We start from the raw sequence: 15,872 nt of genomic DNA on the forward strand, positions 1-15,872 counted from the left end.
TGGGAAAATAAATAAACATAAATATATATTTACAATGGTGTTTGTTCTTCACTGGTTGCCCTTTTCTTGTGGCAACAGGTCACAAATCTTGCTGCTGTGATGGCACACTGTGGTATTTCACCCAGTAGATAAGGGAGTTTATCAAAATTGGGTTTGTTTTCGAATTCTTTGTGGATCTCTGTAATCTGAGGGAAATATGTGTCTCTAATATGGTCATACATTTGGCAGGAGGTCAGGAAGTGCAGCTCAGTTTCCACCTCATTTTGTGGGCAGTGTGCGCATAGCCTGCCTTCTCTTGAGAGCCAGGTCTGCCTACGGCGGCCTTTTTCAATAGCAAGACTATGCTCACTGAGTCTGTACATAGTCAAAGCTTTCCTTAAGTTTGGGTCAGTCACAGTGGTCAGGTATTCTGCCACTGTGTACTCTCTGTTTAGGGCCAAATAACATTCTAGTTTGCTCTGTTTATTTGTTAATTCTTTCCAATGTGTTAAGTAATTCTCTTTTAGTTTTCTTGTGATTTGGTTGGGTCTAATTGTGTTGTTGTTGTTGTCCCGGGGCTCTGTGGGGTCTGTTTGTGTTTGTGAACAGAGCCCCAGGACCAGCTTACTTAGGGGACTCTTCTCCAGGTTCATCTCTCTGTAGGTGATGGCTTTGTTATGGAAGGTTTGGGAATCGCTTCCTTTTAAGTGGTTATAGAATTTAACGGCTCTTTTCTGGATTTTGATCATTAGTGGGTATCGGTCTAATTATGCTCTGCATGCATTATTTTGTGTTTTTCGTTGTACACAGAGGATATTTTTGCAGAATTCTGCATGCAGAGTCTCAATTTGGTGTTTGTCCCATTTTGTGAATTCTTGGTTGGTGAGCGGACCACAGACCTCACAACTCTCTCTCACACACACACACACACACACACACACACACACACACACACACACACACACACACACACACACACACACACACACACACACACACCTCCGCTCTCTGTTTGACTGTTGTAGTTCTCTCTCTCTCTCTCTCTCTCTCTCTCTCTCTCTCTCTCTCTCATATCTCCCTCTCTCTCTCTCTCTCTCTCCCTCTCTCTCGCTCTCTCTCCCTCTCTCTCTCTCTCTCTCTCTATCTCATACTCTCTCTCTCTCTCTCTCTCTCTCTCTCTGTGTCTCTCCTATTTTACTAAAATGTCCTTTTGCATGTGACGTGAATATAAAAAATTCTATAAAATAGCATTTGGTTACAGATGTTGTCTCATTTGTAAAGCTTCTCTTGATCTCCTCTCTTCCCCTCCTATAGAAAACCCATGTGCCCTACAGAGACAGTAAGATGACCCGTATCCTGCAGGACTCTCTGGGGGGAAACTGTAGGACCACCATTATCATCTGTGCCTCCCCCTCTGTCTACAACGAGGCTGAGACAAAATCCACCCTCATGTTTGGACAGAGGTTAGCACTCATACGACACACACTGTAGGAGGGTGTCCAGTGTATCTCTTCTAGTCAGTCTGCAAGTGTGAATTTATTTGTGTGTAATTATGTGTGTCCTCATGGGGTTGTAGTGAAAATAGAGATTAGATCTCTAATGAGTCTAGGAAGACCAGCTGTGACCTTGTTGTAATGCTGCTGTTTAACCGACAGCCAACAGCGAGGGTGATAAAGAAATCAATGTAGATTACTGGAGTGTTGTAGTTCAGTGTCAGAAAAAACACAGTTCAAGGATGGACAAACGTTTTACCTTCAGTACATATACACTATTTGTGCATAATACTAATATATGCCCTCTTTCATAAGCAATTCCCTTGCCAATGGACTTCCATCCATCAATTCCAACCTGATGGAATCTCTCTCTCTCTCTCTCTCTCTCTCTCTCTCTCTCTCTCTCTCTCTCTCTCTCTCTCTCTCTCTCTCTCTCTCTCTCTCTCTCTCTCTCTCTCTCTCTCTCTCTCTCTCTCTCTCTCTCTCTCTCTCTCTCTCTCTCTCTCTCTCTCTCTCTCTCTCTCTCTCTCTCTCTCTCTCTCTCTCTCTCTCTCTCTCTCTCTCTCTCTCTCTCTCTCTCTCTCAATGTTGCAGAGCGAAGACCATTAAGAACACAGTGTCAGTGAACCAAGAGCTGACAGCTGAGGAATGGAAGAAGAAGTATGAGAAGGAGAAAGAGAAGACTAAAGGCCTGAAATACGTGATCCAGAAGCTAGAGACCGAGCTCAAACGCTGGAGGAAAGGTAACAAAGAAAGAGAGTAGAGGAGTGAGAGAGAGAATGAGAAAGAGAGAGAGCTGTGTAGCAATTATGGTCGAATCAGACTAGAATCCTGATAAGCGCATCTCGAATGCAAGGCACACACAGTACATGGAAATCAGTATGATCATTTACACAAACCCACTGTCATTTATTTGACTGTGCTCCTAGTTACTCTACTACAGGAGCATCAGAGAGACTTTAGATGTTTGCAGACATCTCCCAGCTACTCCTGGAATATGGAAGCTAAGGACTTAACTTGTATTCAGAGCTCATGGGGTTGTAGGGGATGTTGAACCCCGTTTTGATTTTATTAAATTGCTTTGATAAAAGTCATATAGAAGACCTCTGGATGACTCAGAGGAGTTTTGTTCATCCTATTCACATTGTAGAGTCACTGAACACATACAGTGCATTCGGAAAGTATTCAGACCCCTTCCCTTTTTCCACATTTTGTTACGTTACAGCCTTATTCTAAAATGAATTAAATTAATGGTTTTCCTCATCAATCAACACACAATGACAATGTAAAAACAGGTTTTTTGAAATGTTTGCATTTTACATTTTAGTCATTTAGCAGACGCTCTTATCCAGAGCGACTTACAGTTAGTGAGTGCATACATTTTTCATAGGTGTTCAGACCCTTTGCTATTAGTCTAAAAATTGAGCTCAGGTGCTTCCTGTTTCAATTGATCATCCTTGAAATATTTCTACAACTTGATTGGAGTCCACCAGTGGGAATTCAATTGATTGGACATGATTTGGAAAGGCAAACACCTGTCTATATAAGGTCCCAAAGTTGACAGTGCATGTCAGAGTAAAAACCAAGCCATGAGGTCGAAGTAATTGTCCGTAGAGCTCAGAGACAGGATTGTGTTGAGGCAAAGATCTGGGGAAGGGTACCAAAACATTTCTGCAGCATTGAAGATCCCCAAGAACACAGTGGCCTCCATCATTCTTAAATGGAAGAGTTTTGGAACCACAAAGAGTCTTACTAAAGCTGGCCGCCTGGCCAAACTGAGCAATCGGGGGAGAAGGGCCTTGGTCAGGGAGGTGACCAAAAACCCGATGGTCACTCTGACAGAGCTCCAGAGTTCCTCTGTGTAGATGGAAAAAACTTCCAGAAGGACAACCATCTCTGCAGCAATCCACCAATCAGGCCTTTATGGTAGAGTGGCCAGACGGAAGCCACTCCTCAGTAAAAGGCACATGACAGCCCGCTTGGAGTTTGCCAAAAGGCACCTAAAGGACTCTCAGACCATGAGAAACAAGATTCTCTGGTCTGATGAATCCAAGATTGAACTCTTTGGCCTGAATGCCAAGCGTCACGTCTGGAGGAAACCTGGTACCTTCCCTACGGTGAAGCATGGTGGTGGCAGCATCATGCTGTGGGGATGTTTTTCAGTGGCAGGGACTGGGAGACTAGTCAGGATCGAGGGAAAGATGAATGGAGCAAAGTACAGAGAGATCCTTTATAAAAACCTGCTCCAGAGCACTCAGGACCTTAGACTGGGCGAAGGTTCACCTTCCAACAGCACAACGACCCTAAGCACACAGCCAAGACAACACAGGAGAGGCTGTGAACCCGATCGAACGTCCCTTGAGAGACCTGACAATAGCTGTGCAGCGAAGCTCCCCATCCAACCTGACAGAGCTTGAGAGGATCTGCAGAGAAGAATGGAAGAAACTCCCCAAATACAGGTGTGCCAAGCTTGTAGCGTCAACAAAGTACTGAGTACTTTTTTTTTACAGCCCTCTAACCAATTGTACTATTATGTGTGTTTTTACGCGTTATTTGTAATTTATTCTGTACATAATTTACATTTACATTTACGTCATTTAGCAGACGCTCTTATCCAGAGCGACTTACAAATAATGTTTCTGCCATCGTCTCTTATAACCAAAAAGAGCTTCTGGATATCAGGACTGCGAATACTCACCTCGTATTGGACAAATATTTCTTCAACAAATCGGACGCCAAGGATATCCTACAGACACCCGACAAGGCCCAAATCCCTGTCATTTGCATGAGAAAGAGACGGAGATATCGTGGACGTAGGTCGGGGTGCCTTGTAAGGATCCGACGGCGAGCGAGTAAACTGCCTCTTCCATCAATCCTATTAGCCAATGTTCAATCATTTGAGAATAAATTGGATGACCTATGATTACAGTTATCCTACCAACGGGACATTAAAAACTGTAATATCTTATGTTTCAACAAGTCGTGGCTGAACGACGACATGGACAACATACAGCTAGCGGGCTATACGCTACATCGGCAGGATAGAACGGCTGACTCCGGTAAGACAAGGGGTGGCGGTCTGTGTATATTTGTAAACAACAGCTGGTGCACAAAATCAAATAATAAGGATGTCTCAAGGTTTTGCTCGCCTGAGGTAGAGTATCTTATGATAAGCTGTAGACCACACTATTTACCAAGAGAGTTTTCATCTATATTTTTCATAGCTGTCTATTTACCACCACAAACCAATGCTGGCATTAAGATTGCACTGATTGAGCTGTATAAGGCCATAAGTGAACAGGAAAACGCTCATCCAGAGGCAGTGCTCCTAGTTGCCGGCGGACTTTAATGCAGGGAAACTTAAATCCGTTCTACCTAATTTCTATAATGTTAAATGTGCAATCAGAGGAAAATAAACTCGAGACCACCTTTACTCCACACACAGAGATGCATACAAAGCTCTCCCTCGCCCTCCATTTGGCAAATGTGACCATAACTCTATCCTCCTGATTCCTGCTTATAAGCAAAAACTAAAGTAGGAAGCACCAGTGACTCGGTTAATAAAAAGTGGTCAGATGACGCAGATGCTAAGCTACAGGACTGTTTTGCTACCACAGACTGGAATATGTTCCGGGATTCTTCAGATAGCATTGAGGAGTACACCACATCAGTCACTGGCTTCATCAATAAGTGCATCGATGATGTCGTCCCCACAATGACCGTACGTACATACCCCAACCAGAAGCCATGGATTACAGGCAACATCCGCACTGAGCTAAAGGGTAGAGCTGCCGCTTTCAAGGAGCGTCTCTCTAACCCGGACGCTTATAAGAAATCCTGCTATGCCCTCCGACGAACCATCAAACAGGCAAAGAGTCAATACAGGACTAAGATTAAATCCTACTACACCGGCTCTGACGCTCGTCGGATGTGGCAGGGCTTGAAAACTATTACAGACTACAAAGGGAAGCACAGCCGCGAGCTGCCCAGTGACACAAGACTTCCAGACGAGCTAAACCACTTCTATGCTCGCTTCGAGGCAAGCAACACTGAAGCATGCATGAGAGCACCAGCTGTTCCGGATAACTATGTGATCATGCTCTCCGTAGCCAATGTGAGTAAGACTTTTAAGCAGGTCAACATTCACAAGGCCGCAGGGCCAGACGGATTACCAGGACGTGTACTCCGAGCATGTGCTGACCAACTGGCAAGTGTCTTCACTGACATTTTCAACATGTCCCTGACTGAGTCTGTAATTCCAACATGTTTCAAGCAGACCACCATAGTCCCCGTGCCCAAGGACACTAAGATAACCTGCCTAAATGACTACCGACCCGTAGCACTGACGTCTGTAGCCATGAAGTGCTTTGAAAGGCTGGTCATGGCTGACATCAACACCATTATCCCAGAAACCCTAGACCCACTCCAATTTGCATACCGCCCCAACAGATCCACAGATGATGCAATCTCTATTGCACTCCACACTGCCCTTTCCCACCTGGACAAGAGGAACACCTACGTGAGAATGCTATTCATTGACTACAGCTCAGCATTCAACACCATAGTGCCCTCAAAGCTCATCACTAAGCTAAGGATCCTGGGACTAAATACCTCCCTCTTCAACTGGATCCTGGACTTCCTGACGGGCCGCCCCCCCAGGTGGTAAGGGTAGGTAACAACACATCTGCCACACTGATCCTCTACACAGGGGCCCCTCAGGGGTGCGTGCTCAGTCCCCTCCTGTACTCCCTGTTCACCCATGACTGCATGGCCAGGCACGACTCCAACACCATCATTAAGTTTGCCGACGACACAACAGTTGTAGGCCTGATCACCGACAAAGATGAGACAGCCTATAGGGAGGAGGTCAGAGACCTGGCCGTGTGGTGCCAGGATAACAACCTCTCCCTCAACGTGACCAAGACAAAGGAGATGATTGTGGACTACAGGGAAAAAAAAGAGGACTGAGCACGCCCCCATTCTCATCGACGGGGCTGTAGTGGAACAGGTTGAGAGCTTCAAGTTCCTTGGTGTCCACATCACCAACGAACTATCATGGTCCAAACACACCAAGACAGTCGTGAAGAGGGCACGACAATACCTATTCCCCCTCAGGAGACTGAAAAGATTTGGCATTGGTCCTCAAATCCTCAAAAAGTTATACAGCTGCACCATCGAGAGCATCCTGACTGCTTGCATCACCGCCTGGTATGGCAACTGCTCGGCCTCCGACCGCAAGGCACTACAGAGGGTAGTACGTACAGCTCAGTACATCACTGGGGCCAAGCTTCCTGCCATCCAGGACCTCTATACCAGGCGGTGTCAGAGGAAGGCCCTCAAAATTGTCAAAGACTCCAGCCACCCTAGTCATAGACTGTTCTCTCTGCTACCGCACGGCAAGCGGTACCGGAGTGCCAAGTCTAGATCCAAAAGACTTCTCAACAGCTTCTACCCCCAAGGCCATAAGACTCCTGAACAGCTAATCATGGCTACCCGGACTATTTGCATTGCCCCCCCACCCCATCTTTTTACGCTGCTGCTACTCTGTTAATTATTTATGCATAGTCACTTTAACTCTACCCACATGTACATATTACTCCAACTACCTCAACTAGCCGGTGCTTCCTGTATATATAGCCTCCCTACTGTTATTTTATTTTACTTCTGCTCTTTTTTTCTCAACACTTTTTTGTTGTTGTTTTATTTTACTTTTTTATTAAAAAATAAATACACTGTTGGTTAAGGGCTGTAAGTAAGCATTTCACTGTAATGTCTGCACCTGTTGTATTCGGCGCATGTGGCCAATAAAATTTGATTTGATTAGATTTTAGTAAAGGGTCCGTTTTTTTAAATACATTTGCTAGAATTTCTAAAAACCTGTTTTTGCTTTTTCATTATGGGGTATTGTGTGTAGATTGATGAGGGAAAAAACAGTTTAATCAATTTTAGAATAATGCTGTAACAAAATGTGGAAAAAGTAAAGGGGTCTGAATACTATCCGAATGCACTGTATGTGTAGAATATGCTTCTCTAATGGGGTAGAATGGGGACTGAGGATGTTTTCCAAAACCACACATCCGTTCACTCATTCTGTTTCCAGTTCTGTCATTTACTCACTGCTTAGTTCTCCCTTTGCAAGCTTTGTTTTTTCAAAATAAAACTTTGTCAGAATAAATAGGTCGGTTGATGTTAGGATTTTGGCCAGCAGGCAATTTGGCGTCTTAGTTTCGGCTATTTTCTGAGTGAGTGACCTGGATAGAGGATGTTGTCTCTCAAAGTAATGGCCTTATTAAGACTTATTCTGTTTTCATCAAAAGTATGTTCATCATGAAATGCATTCTGGATGCTATGTTTGCAACGATCACAGCCCTCCAATCAGTACTCAGGCAGCAACCTGCTGTGCTTATATGCCTCCCTTTGTACTTTTGTATTCATGAGATTGTGCAGATTGTGAATAATATTAGTAAGCACACATATCTCCTATTTGCATTGCAAAATAATGCAAGCTGTAAGGCATCAACAGATTGTTGATACTCCCAAATGGGGTACATTGTATATTCATGCAGCATGTGAAGACCAGTATGGTCAGGGTTCTCCATTGTGGAGGATAGAGAGAGATGTAATGTCACAATATTCTAGCAGTGCGCCCACCACAGTATACTGTATTAGCTGACGGTGCGGACTGACTGTTGCCACGGCTACCCATCATTTCTTTACTGAAAGTGTATTTCCACTCTCTCTCAGAGATAAGATAACACATTCAGACGCTGCATTGTAGATTAGCCACAGCTACAAATGCCCAGACGGTCCTTGAAGATGGCAGAGTGATCTCTGACTCTGGATCTCTGAAGTAGAAGTTCCCCCCACCCCCCCTCCCTGAGCTCTGTCTGCTTATAACTCTACCTCCCACCCCCGCCCCCATCCCTCGCTTTTCCGCCTTATCTCAAGGTCTGCATGAGAGCTACACAACACAGACTCATCCATCTTTCCCCCTTTATGCTGTGAGAGGATTATCTCTGGGTGTGGTGGTGTTTGGCTGGTCGGCACGGTCGGGGGCTAAGCCTCTTGCCTGGGGTCTGCCAGCGGGTATCAGCCTCATCACCTGTCACATTCTACATGTCCCAATGTCCCTGTCTCCTGTGGAAATGGCACTGTCAGGGGTTTGTGTTGGGCTGTGTTCTGTTTATGGGATGGAACGAAAGTAGTTACACTGAGATAATAGAAATGATTCTCCTCTGAGCTAAGACGATTTCTGTACAGTTTGTTTTGTTTCTCCCTCACTCTCATGTTATGAATGTGATAAGGATGTATAGGCACATTTAGTGAGCTAAAATCTGTCAAAGCTGTCCATGCTTTCCCTCTCCATAACCAAACAACTTAAAGTGCATTCAGAACGTAAATAAATAAATCATCATCAATCTACACACAATACCCCATAATGACAAATCAAAAACAGGTTTTTAGACATTTTTGCAAATGTAAAATAATATTTAAAAAATACCTTATTTACGTAAGTATTGAGACCCTTTGCTATGAGACTCGAAATTGAGCTCAGGTGAATCCTGTTTCAATTGACCATCCTTGAGATGTTTCTACAACTTGATTGGAGTCCACCTGTGGTAAATTCAATTGATTGGACATGATTTGGAAAGGCACACGTCTGTCTATATAAGGTCCCACAGTTGACAGTGCATGTCAGAGCAAAAACCAAGCCATGAGGTTGAAGGAATTGTCCATAGAGCGCCGAGACAGGATTGTGTCGAGGCACAGATCTGGGGAAGGGTACCAAAAATGTCTGCAGCATTGAAAGTCCCCAAGAACACTGGGGCCTCCATCATTCTTAAATGGAAGAAGTTTGGAACCACCAAGACTCTTCCTAGAGCTGGCCGCCTGGCCAAACTGAGCAATCGGGGGAGAAGGACCTTGGTCAGGGAGGTGACCAAGAACCCGATGGTCACTCTGACAGAGCTCCAGAGTTCCTCTGTGGGGATGGGAGAACCTTCCAGAAGGACAACCATCTCTGCAGCACTACACCAATCAGGCCTTTATAGTAGAGTGGCCAGAAGGAAGCCACTCCTCAGTAAAAGGCACATGACAGCCCGCTTGGAGTTTGCCAAAAGGCACCTAAAGTACTCTCAAGACCATGAGAAACAAGATTCTCTGGTCTGATGAAACAAAAATGTAACTCATTGGCCTAAATGCCAAGTGTCACATCTGGAGGTGGCAGCATCATGCTGTGGGGATGTTTTTCAGCGGCAGGGACTGGGAGACTAGTCAGGAACGAGGGGAAAGATGAACGGAGCAAAGTACAGAGAGATCCTTGATGAAAACCTGCTCCAGAGCGCTCAGGACGTCAGACTGGGGCGAAGGTTCACCTTCCAACAGGACAATGACCCTAAGCACACAGCCAAGACAACGCAGGAGTGGCTTCGGGACAAGTCTCTGAATGTCCTTGAGTGGCCCAGCCAGAGCCCGAACTTGAACCTGATCGAACATCTCTGGAGAGACCTGAAAATAGCTGTGCAGCCACACTCCCCATCCAACCTGACAGAGCTTGCGAGGATCTGCAGAGAAGAATGGAAGAAACTCCCCAAATACAGGTGTGCCAAGCTTGTAGTATCATACCCAAGAAGACTCAAGGCGGTAATCACTGCCTAAGGTGCTTATGTACTTATGTAAATGTAATATTTCAGTGTTTTATGTTTAATATATTTGCAAAAATTGCTTTGTCATTATGGGGTATTATGTGTAGATTGAGGGAAAAAACTATTTTATCAATTTTAGAATGAGGCTGTAACGTAACAAAATGTGGAAAAGGTCAAGGGGTCTGAATACCTTCCGAATGCACTGTACATGTTTGGTTGAGGTCCATCACTCTAACCTCTGCTGCCACCCTCCCCCTTACCTCTCTCCCCCCTCCCTCCCTCCCTCTCCCAGGTGAGGCTGTTCCAGTGGAGGAACAGCTGAGCAGTAAGGAGAAAAAGAGCAACAGTGGTGATGCCATGGCCACGCCCATGATTGACACCATCGCCCCACCCCCTGTCCCGCTATTGGACGAGGAGAAGACCCGATACGAGGGGCTCATCACCGACTTGTACCAGCAGCTGGATGACAAGGTGGGTGGGCCAGAGAGGATGGGGTGGGGATTCCCAGTCTTGATGTTCTCAGTTTCCGATAATTCCGAGAGCACATGAATGCAGCATGATGACTCACTGAGTGATGAGTGGTCATGGTCATGAATAACTGGAAAGGGGCTATGTCTGTGGTTAATTGAAGTGGGACAGTTTGTAGATTTTATGAACCACACGATGGCTTTAATCATATGCAAATACTATATAATCACATACATGCATAATTCTGTGGAATTCTTGTAAATCTGGTTTGATGATCCAGACATTTACCTAATAAGGGGTGATTAGATTGATTTTCCTTAGGTCATAACGCTCAAGTCAATTAACTGTTGGGAAAATAAACAGATTGGTGTGCACACAAATCCCTCTCACACTAGCAGCCATAGCCCTGCATTAGCTAGCTCCCCCCCAAAAAGTGGAGTACAGACTCTTGGTCAATCCCAACGTGAATGCAACATTTCTGTATTGTATTTTTCTTCTTTCCTCCTATCTCAGGATGATGAGATCAACCAACACAGTCAGTTGGCAGAGAAGTTCAAAGAGCAGATGATCGATCAAGATGAGGTGAGTTTATCCAACCCTATACAACACATCTCCGTCATCTACAGTCGTGGTCAAATGTTTTGAGAATGACACAAGTATTGGTCTTCACAAAGTTCGCTGCTTCAGTGTTATGAGATATTTTTGTCAGATGTTACTATGGTATACTGAAGTATAATTACAAGCATTCCATAAGTGTCAAAGGCTTTTATTGACAATTACATTAAGTTTATGCAAAGAGTCAATATTTGCAGTGTTGACCCTTCTTTTTCAAGACCTCTGCAATCCGCCCTGGCATGCTGTCAATTAACTTCTGGGCCACATCCTGACTGATGGCAGCCCATTCTTGCATAATCAATGCTTGGAGTTTGTCAGAATTTGTGGGTTTTTGTTTGTCCACCCGCCTCTTGAGGATCGACCACAAATTCTCAATGGGATTAAGGTCTGGGGAGTTTCCTGGCAATGGACCCAAAATGTCGATGTTTTGTTCCCCGAGCCACTTAGTTATCACTTTTGCCTTATGGCAAGGTGCTCCATCATGCTGGAAAAGGCATTGGTCGTCACCAAACTGTTCTTGGATGGTTGGGAGAAGTTGCTCTCGGAGGATGTGCACCATTCTTTATTCATGGCTGTGTTCTTAGGCAAAAATGTGAGTGAGCCCACTCCCTTGGCTAAGAAGCAACCCCACACATGGTCTCAGGATGCTTTACTGTTGGCATGACACAGGACTGATGTTAGCGCTCACCTTGTCTTGACAAGGTGTTTTCCGGCTGCCCCAAACAATCGGAAAGGGGATTCATCAGAGAAAATGACTTTACCCCAGTCCTCAGCAGTCCAATCCCTGTACCTTTTGCAGAATATGATGTTTTTCCTGGAGAGAAGTGGCTTCTTTGCTGCCCTTCTTGACACCAGGCCATCCTCCAAAAGTATTCGCCTCACTGTGCGTGCAGATGCACTCACACCTGCCTGCTGCCATTCCTGAGCAAGCTCTGCACTGGTGGTGCAGCTGAATCAGCTTTAGGAGACGGTCCTGGCGCTTACTGGACTTTCTTGGGCGCCCTGAGGCCTTCTTCACAACAATTGAACCTCTCTCCTTGAAGTTCTTGATGATCAGATAAATGGTTGATTTAGGTGCAATCTTACTAGCAGCAATATCCTTGCCTGTGAAGCCCTTTTTGTGCAAAGTAATGATGACGGCATGTGTTTCCTTGCAGGTAACCATGGTTAACAGAGGAAGAACAATGATTTCAGCACCACCCTCCTTTTAAAGCTTCCAGTCTGTTATTCTAACTCAATCAGCATGACAGAGTGATCTCCAGCCTTGTCCTCGTCAACACTCTCACCTGTGTTAACGAGAGAATCACTGACATGATGGCAGCTGGTCCTTTTGTGGCAGGGCTGAAATGCAGTGGAAAAGTTTGTTGGGGATTAAGTTAATTTTCATGGCAAAGAGGGACTTTGCAATTAATTGCAATTCATCTGATCACTCTTCATGACATTCTGGAGTATATGCAAATTGCCATCATCAAAACTGAGGCAGCAGACTTTGTGAAAATTAGTATTTGTGTCATTCTCAAAACTTTTGACCACGACTGTCTCATAGATTGACATTGTATAACTTGATAAAAGTGACGGAATTCATCAAATTGAATTAGTGCAATGAACAAAGGAGTATGTTTTTACACTCATAAACAGAGTACATAACTTGAATTTGTGTTTATTGCCATCTAGTGGTGACATATGGATCTGCATTAGATATACACTGAGTATACCAACCATTAGGAATGCCTTCCTAATATTGAGTTGCCACCCCCACCCCTCCCCCCATTTTACCCCCAGAACAGCCTCAATTCGTCGATTCATGAACTCTACAAGGTGTCGAAAGTGTTCCACAGGGATGCTGGCCCATGTTGACGCCAATGCTTCCCACATTTGTGTCAAGTTGGCTGGATGTCCTTTGGGTGGTGGACCATTCTTGATACACACAGGAAACTGTTGAGCGTGAAAAACCAAGCAGTGTTGCAGTTCTTGACAAAAACCGGTGCGCGCACCTACTACCATACACCGTTTAAAGGCACTTAAATATTTTGTCTTGCCCATTCACCATCTGAATGGCACACATACACAATCCATGTCTCAATTGTCTCAAAGCTTAAAAATCCTTATTTAACCCATCTCCTCCCTTCATCTACACTGATTGAGGTGGATTTAACAAGTGACTTCAATAAGGGATCATAGCTTTCACCTGGATTCACCTGGTCAGTCTATGTCATGGAAAGAGTTAGTGTTTTGAATACTCAGTGTACATTCTGTAGAGCTTTGTTTCATCACGCACATTGCACGCTATGCCAATTCTGTAGTAGTAGGGACTCAGCGAGAGTAGGCAGCTCCAACAACCAGCTCAGTGAGGAACTCAACCAGAAGAGCGTGAGTCACACTGGGAGGAAGCTTGGTCTCCAGGGCTGTGTTTCATTCCAGGAAGATCCCTCCCCCCTGCTCACACTAACCCTTCACAGTAGCAATGGTCATCCAAATTGGTAAAATATTTTTAAAACAATTCTAGTGCCACACTGATGCCACTACCCCCTCCTTGCCAATGTCTGGTCACTGGTGTAGCCTACAAACTTCATGTTGTACACAAAACTGTTCAAACTATTGCATTCGCTCAGTAAGCTATTAAGCATAAGCACGATTTCCTACAAACTTCATGTTGTACACAAAACTGTTCTAACTATTGCATTCCATGCCTCAGTAAGCATAAGCGTGATTTCATGTCAGTCATATCTTATATCAGATATAAGTATTCTTTCCTTAATGGTTTTTAAAGCAGGAATTATAGAAAGTGATTTGAATAAGAAAGACATTGCCATGGTAACACGTCCATTACGCTCTTGGCAAATAGTCAAGGGTTTGAAAGCTGGAGCAGGGCACAATCTAACTGCTGAGAGAAACAATTGCTTTAATGCCATTCTGTCATCTTGTCTACCTCCTGTAAAGTACATTAGTGCTTTCATTTTGGAATGTGGATTTATAATACCTCTTCTTGTGCCAGAGACTATAAGATGCTGATATTTCAGTGTTATATTGGGGGGTCTAAGCATTGTGCTGGAAGCTTATTGTTTGTTTGAATTTAGCAGAATGTGTCTGTGCATGCATGTACCTGTATGTGTTAACCTGTGTGTGTGTGTTCGTCTGTGTGTGTGTGTGTGTGTGTTTACTAATCTCATCTGCATGTTCATCCAGCTGCTGGCTTCGGCCCGTAAGGACTATGAGAAGCTGCAGGAGGACCTGTCCAGGCTACAGGGGGAGAACGAGGCGGCCAAGGAGGAGGTGAAGGAGGTGCTGCAGGCCCTGGAGGAGCTGGCTGTTAACTACGACCACAAGAGCCAGGAAGTGGAGAACAAGAACCGCTCCAACAACCAGCTCAGTGAGGAACTCAACCAGAAGAGCGTGAGTCACACTGGGAGGAAGCTTGGTCTCCAGGGCTGTGTTTCATTCCAGGAAGATCCCTCCCCCCTGCTCACACTAACCCTTTACAGTAGCAATGGTCAACAAAATTGGTAAAATATTTTTTAAACAATTCTAATAAATGCAACAGTTGTACAATGGATGAAGATACTCCAAACGTTTTGAAATGTTAAATGGGGTGGCTACGGATACAGAGTTTATGTATCCCAATTTGCCCAGGCTAATGTTTTTTTTACGTAGCGGAGTGCCACACTGATGCCACTACCCCCTCCTTGCCAATGTCTGGTCAATGGTGTAGCCTACAAACTTCATGTTGTACACAAAACTGTTCAAACTATTGCATTCGCTCAGTAAGCTATTAAGCATAAGCACGATTTCCTACAAACTTCATGTTGTACACAAAACTGTTCTAACTATTGCATTCCATGCCTCAGTAAGCATAAGCGTGATTTCATGTTCTTTTTTCAGGAGGGGAGTAGGCTGCATGCAGCTATTTGCAAAATGCATTATCGACATGTTCGTTAGGTCTGGGAATTGCCAGTGACCTCATGATACGATATTATCACGATACTTAGGTGCCGATACGATATGCATTGTGATTGTCACGATTCTATATGTATTGTGATTCAATACTATGATTTTATTGCAATTCGGTGTTCTAAACATATTTCTCACCATATGTCTGCTGCAGAGAGACAAGAGAGAGCCATGAGAAAATGAGTTTTGATCAGTCATGGAAATATAAGTGCTAAAAACCAAACGAAAAAGTTGGAGAACAAGCTATGAAGGAAAAATACTGGAGTTTCGGTGCAGGTACAGCCAACTAGTGCAAAAATTATATTGCGATGTTGCTAAAACGATACGATATATCGTCAGGAAATAACACCAATTTTCCCTCAAATCTACAGATCACTTCATCTCATTATACGCAGACGATATTTTACTATATCTAGACAATGTATCTCAATCGCTTCCAAACACATTGAAGATGATAGATCAATTTGGCTTCATCTAAAGTTATAAAATGTATCTAATCAAATCAGCCCTACAGCCTCTCTAGACCCCGATGGACTCCCATTCGTTTCCCATTTTAAATATTTGGGAGTAGATACTGTATATTTCCTTCCTTAGATAAAACCATTACCAGAAACTTTAATAGAACATTCAAATCAATTCAATCTGACCTCAGTAGATGGAATAATATCCCAGTTGCTTTAACCGGCAGAATATCTAGTGTCAAAATTAATATAATGCCATGGCT

At 44.2% G+C, this 15,872-nt stretch overlaps 1 protein-coding gene across 2 annotated transcripts in view; it reads left to right on the plus strand.

The window, feature by feature from the left end:
* The window catches only part of kif5c (kinesin family member 5C), a 63,988-nt gene that overhangs the window by 16,417 nt on the left and 31,699 nt on the right, over window positions 1–15,872 (plus strand). For both annotated transcript variants that reach the window (XM_041844155.2, XM_045206595.1), the window contains exons 10-14: window positions 1,294–1,442; window positions 2,067–2,215; window positions 10,410–10,588; window positions 11,099–11,167; window positions 14,387–14,593. In XM_041844155.2, the coding sequence (XP_041700089.1) occupies window positions 1,294–1,442; window positions 2,067–2,215; window positions 10,410–10,588; window positions 11,099–11,167; window positions 14,387–14,593 (753 nt within the window). The remainder of the gene's footprint in view (window positions 1–1,293; window positions 1,443–2,066; window positions 2,216–10,409; window positions 10,589–11,098; window positions 11,168–14,386; window positions 14,594–15,872) is intronic.

This window comes from Coregonus clupeaformis, chromosome 23, assembly GCF_020615455.1.
Source record: "Coregonus clupeaformis isolate EN_2021a chromosome 23, ASM2061545v1, whole genome shotgun sequence".
Taxonomy (NCBI): Eukaryota; Metazoa; Chordata; class Actinopteri; order Salmoniformes; family Salmonidae; genus Coregonus; species Coregonus clupeaformis.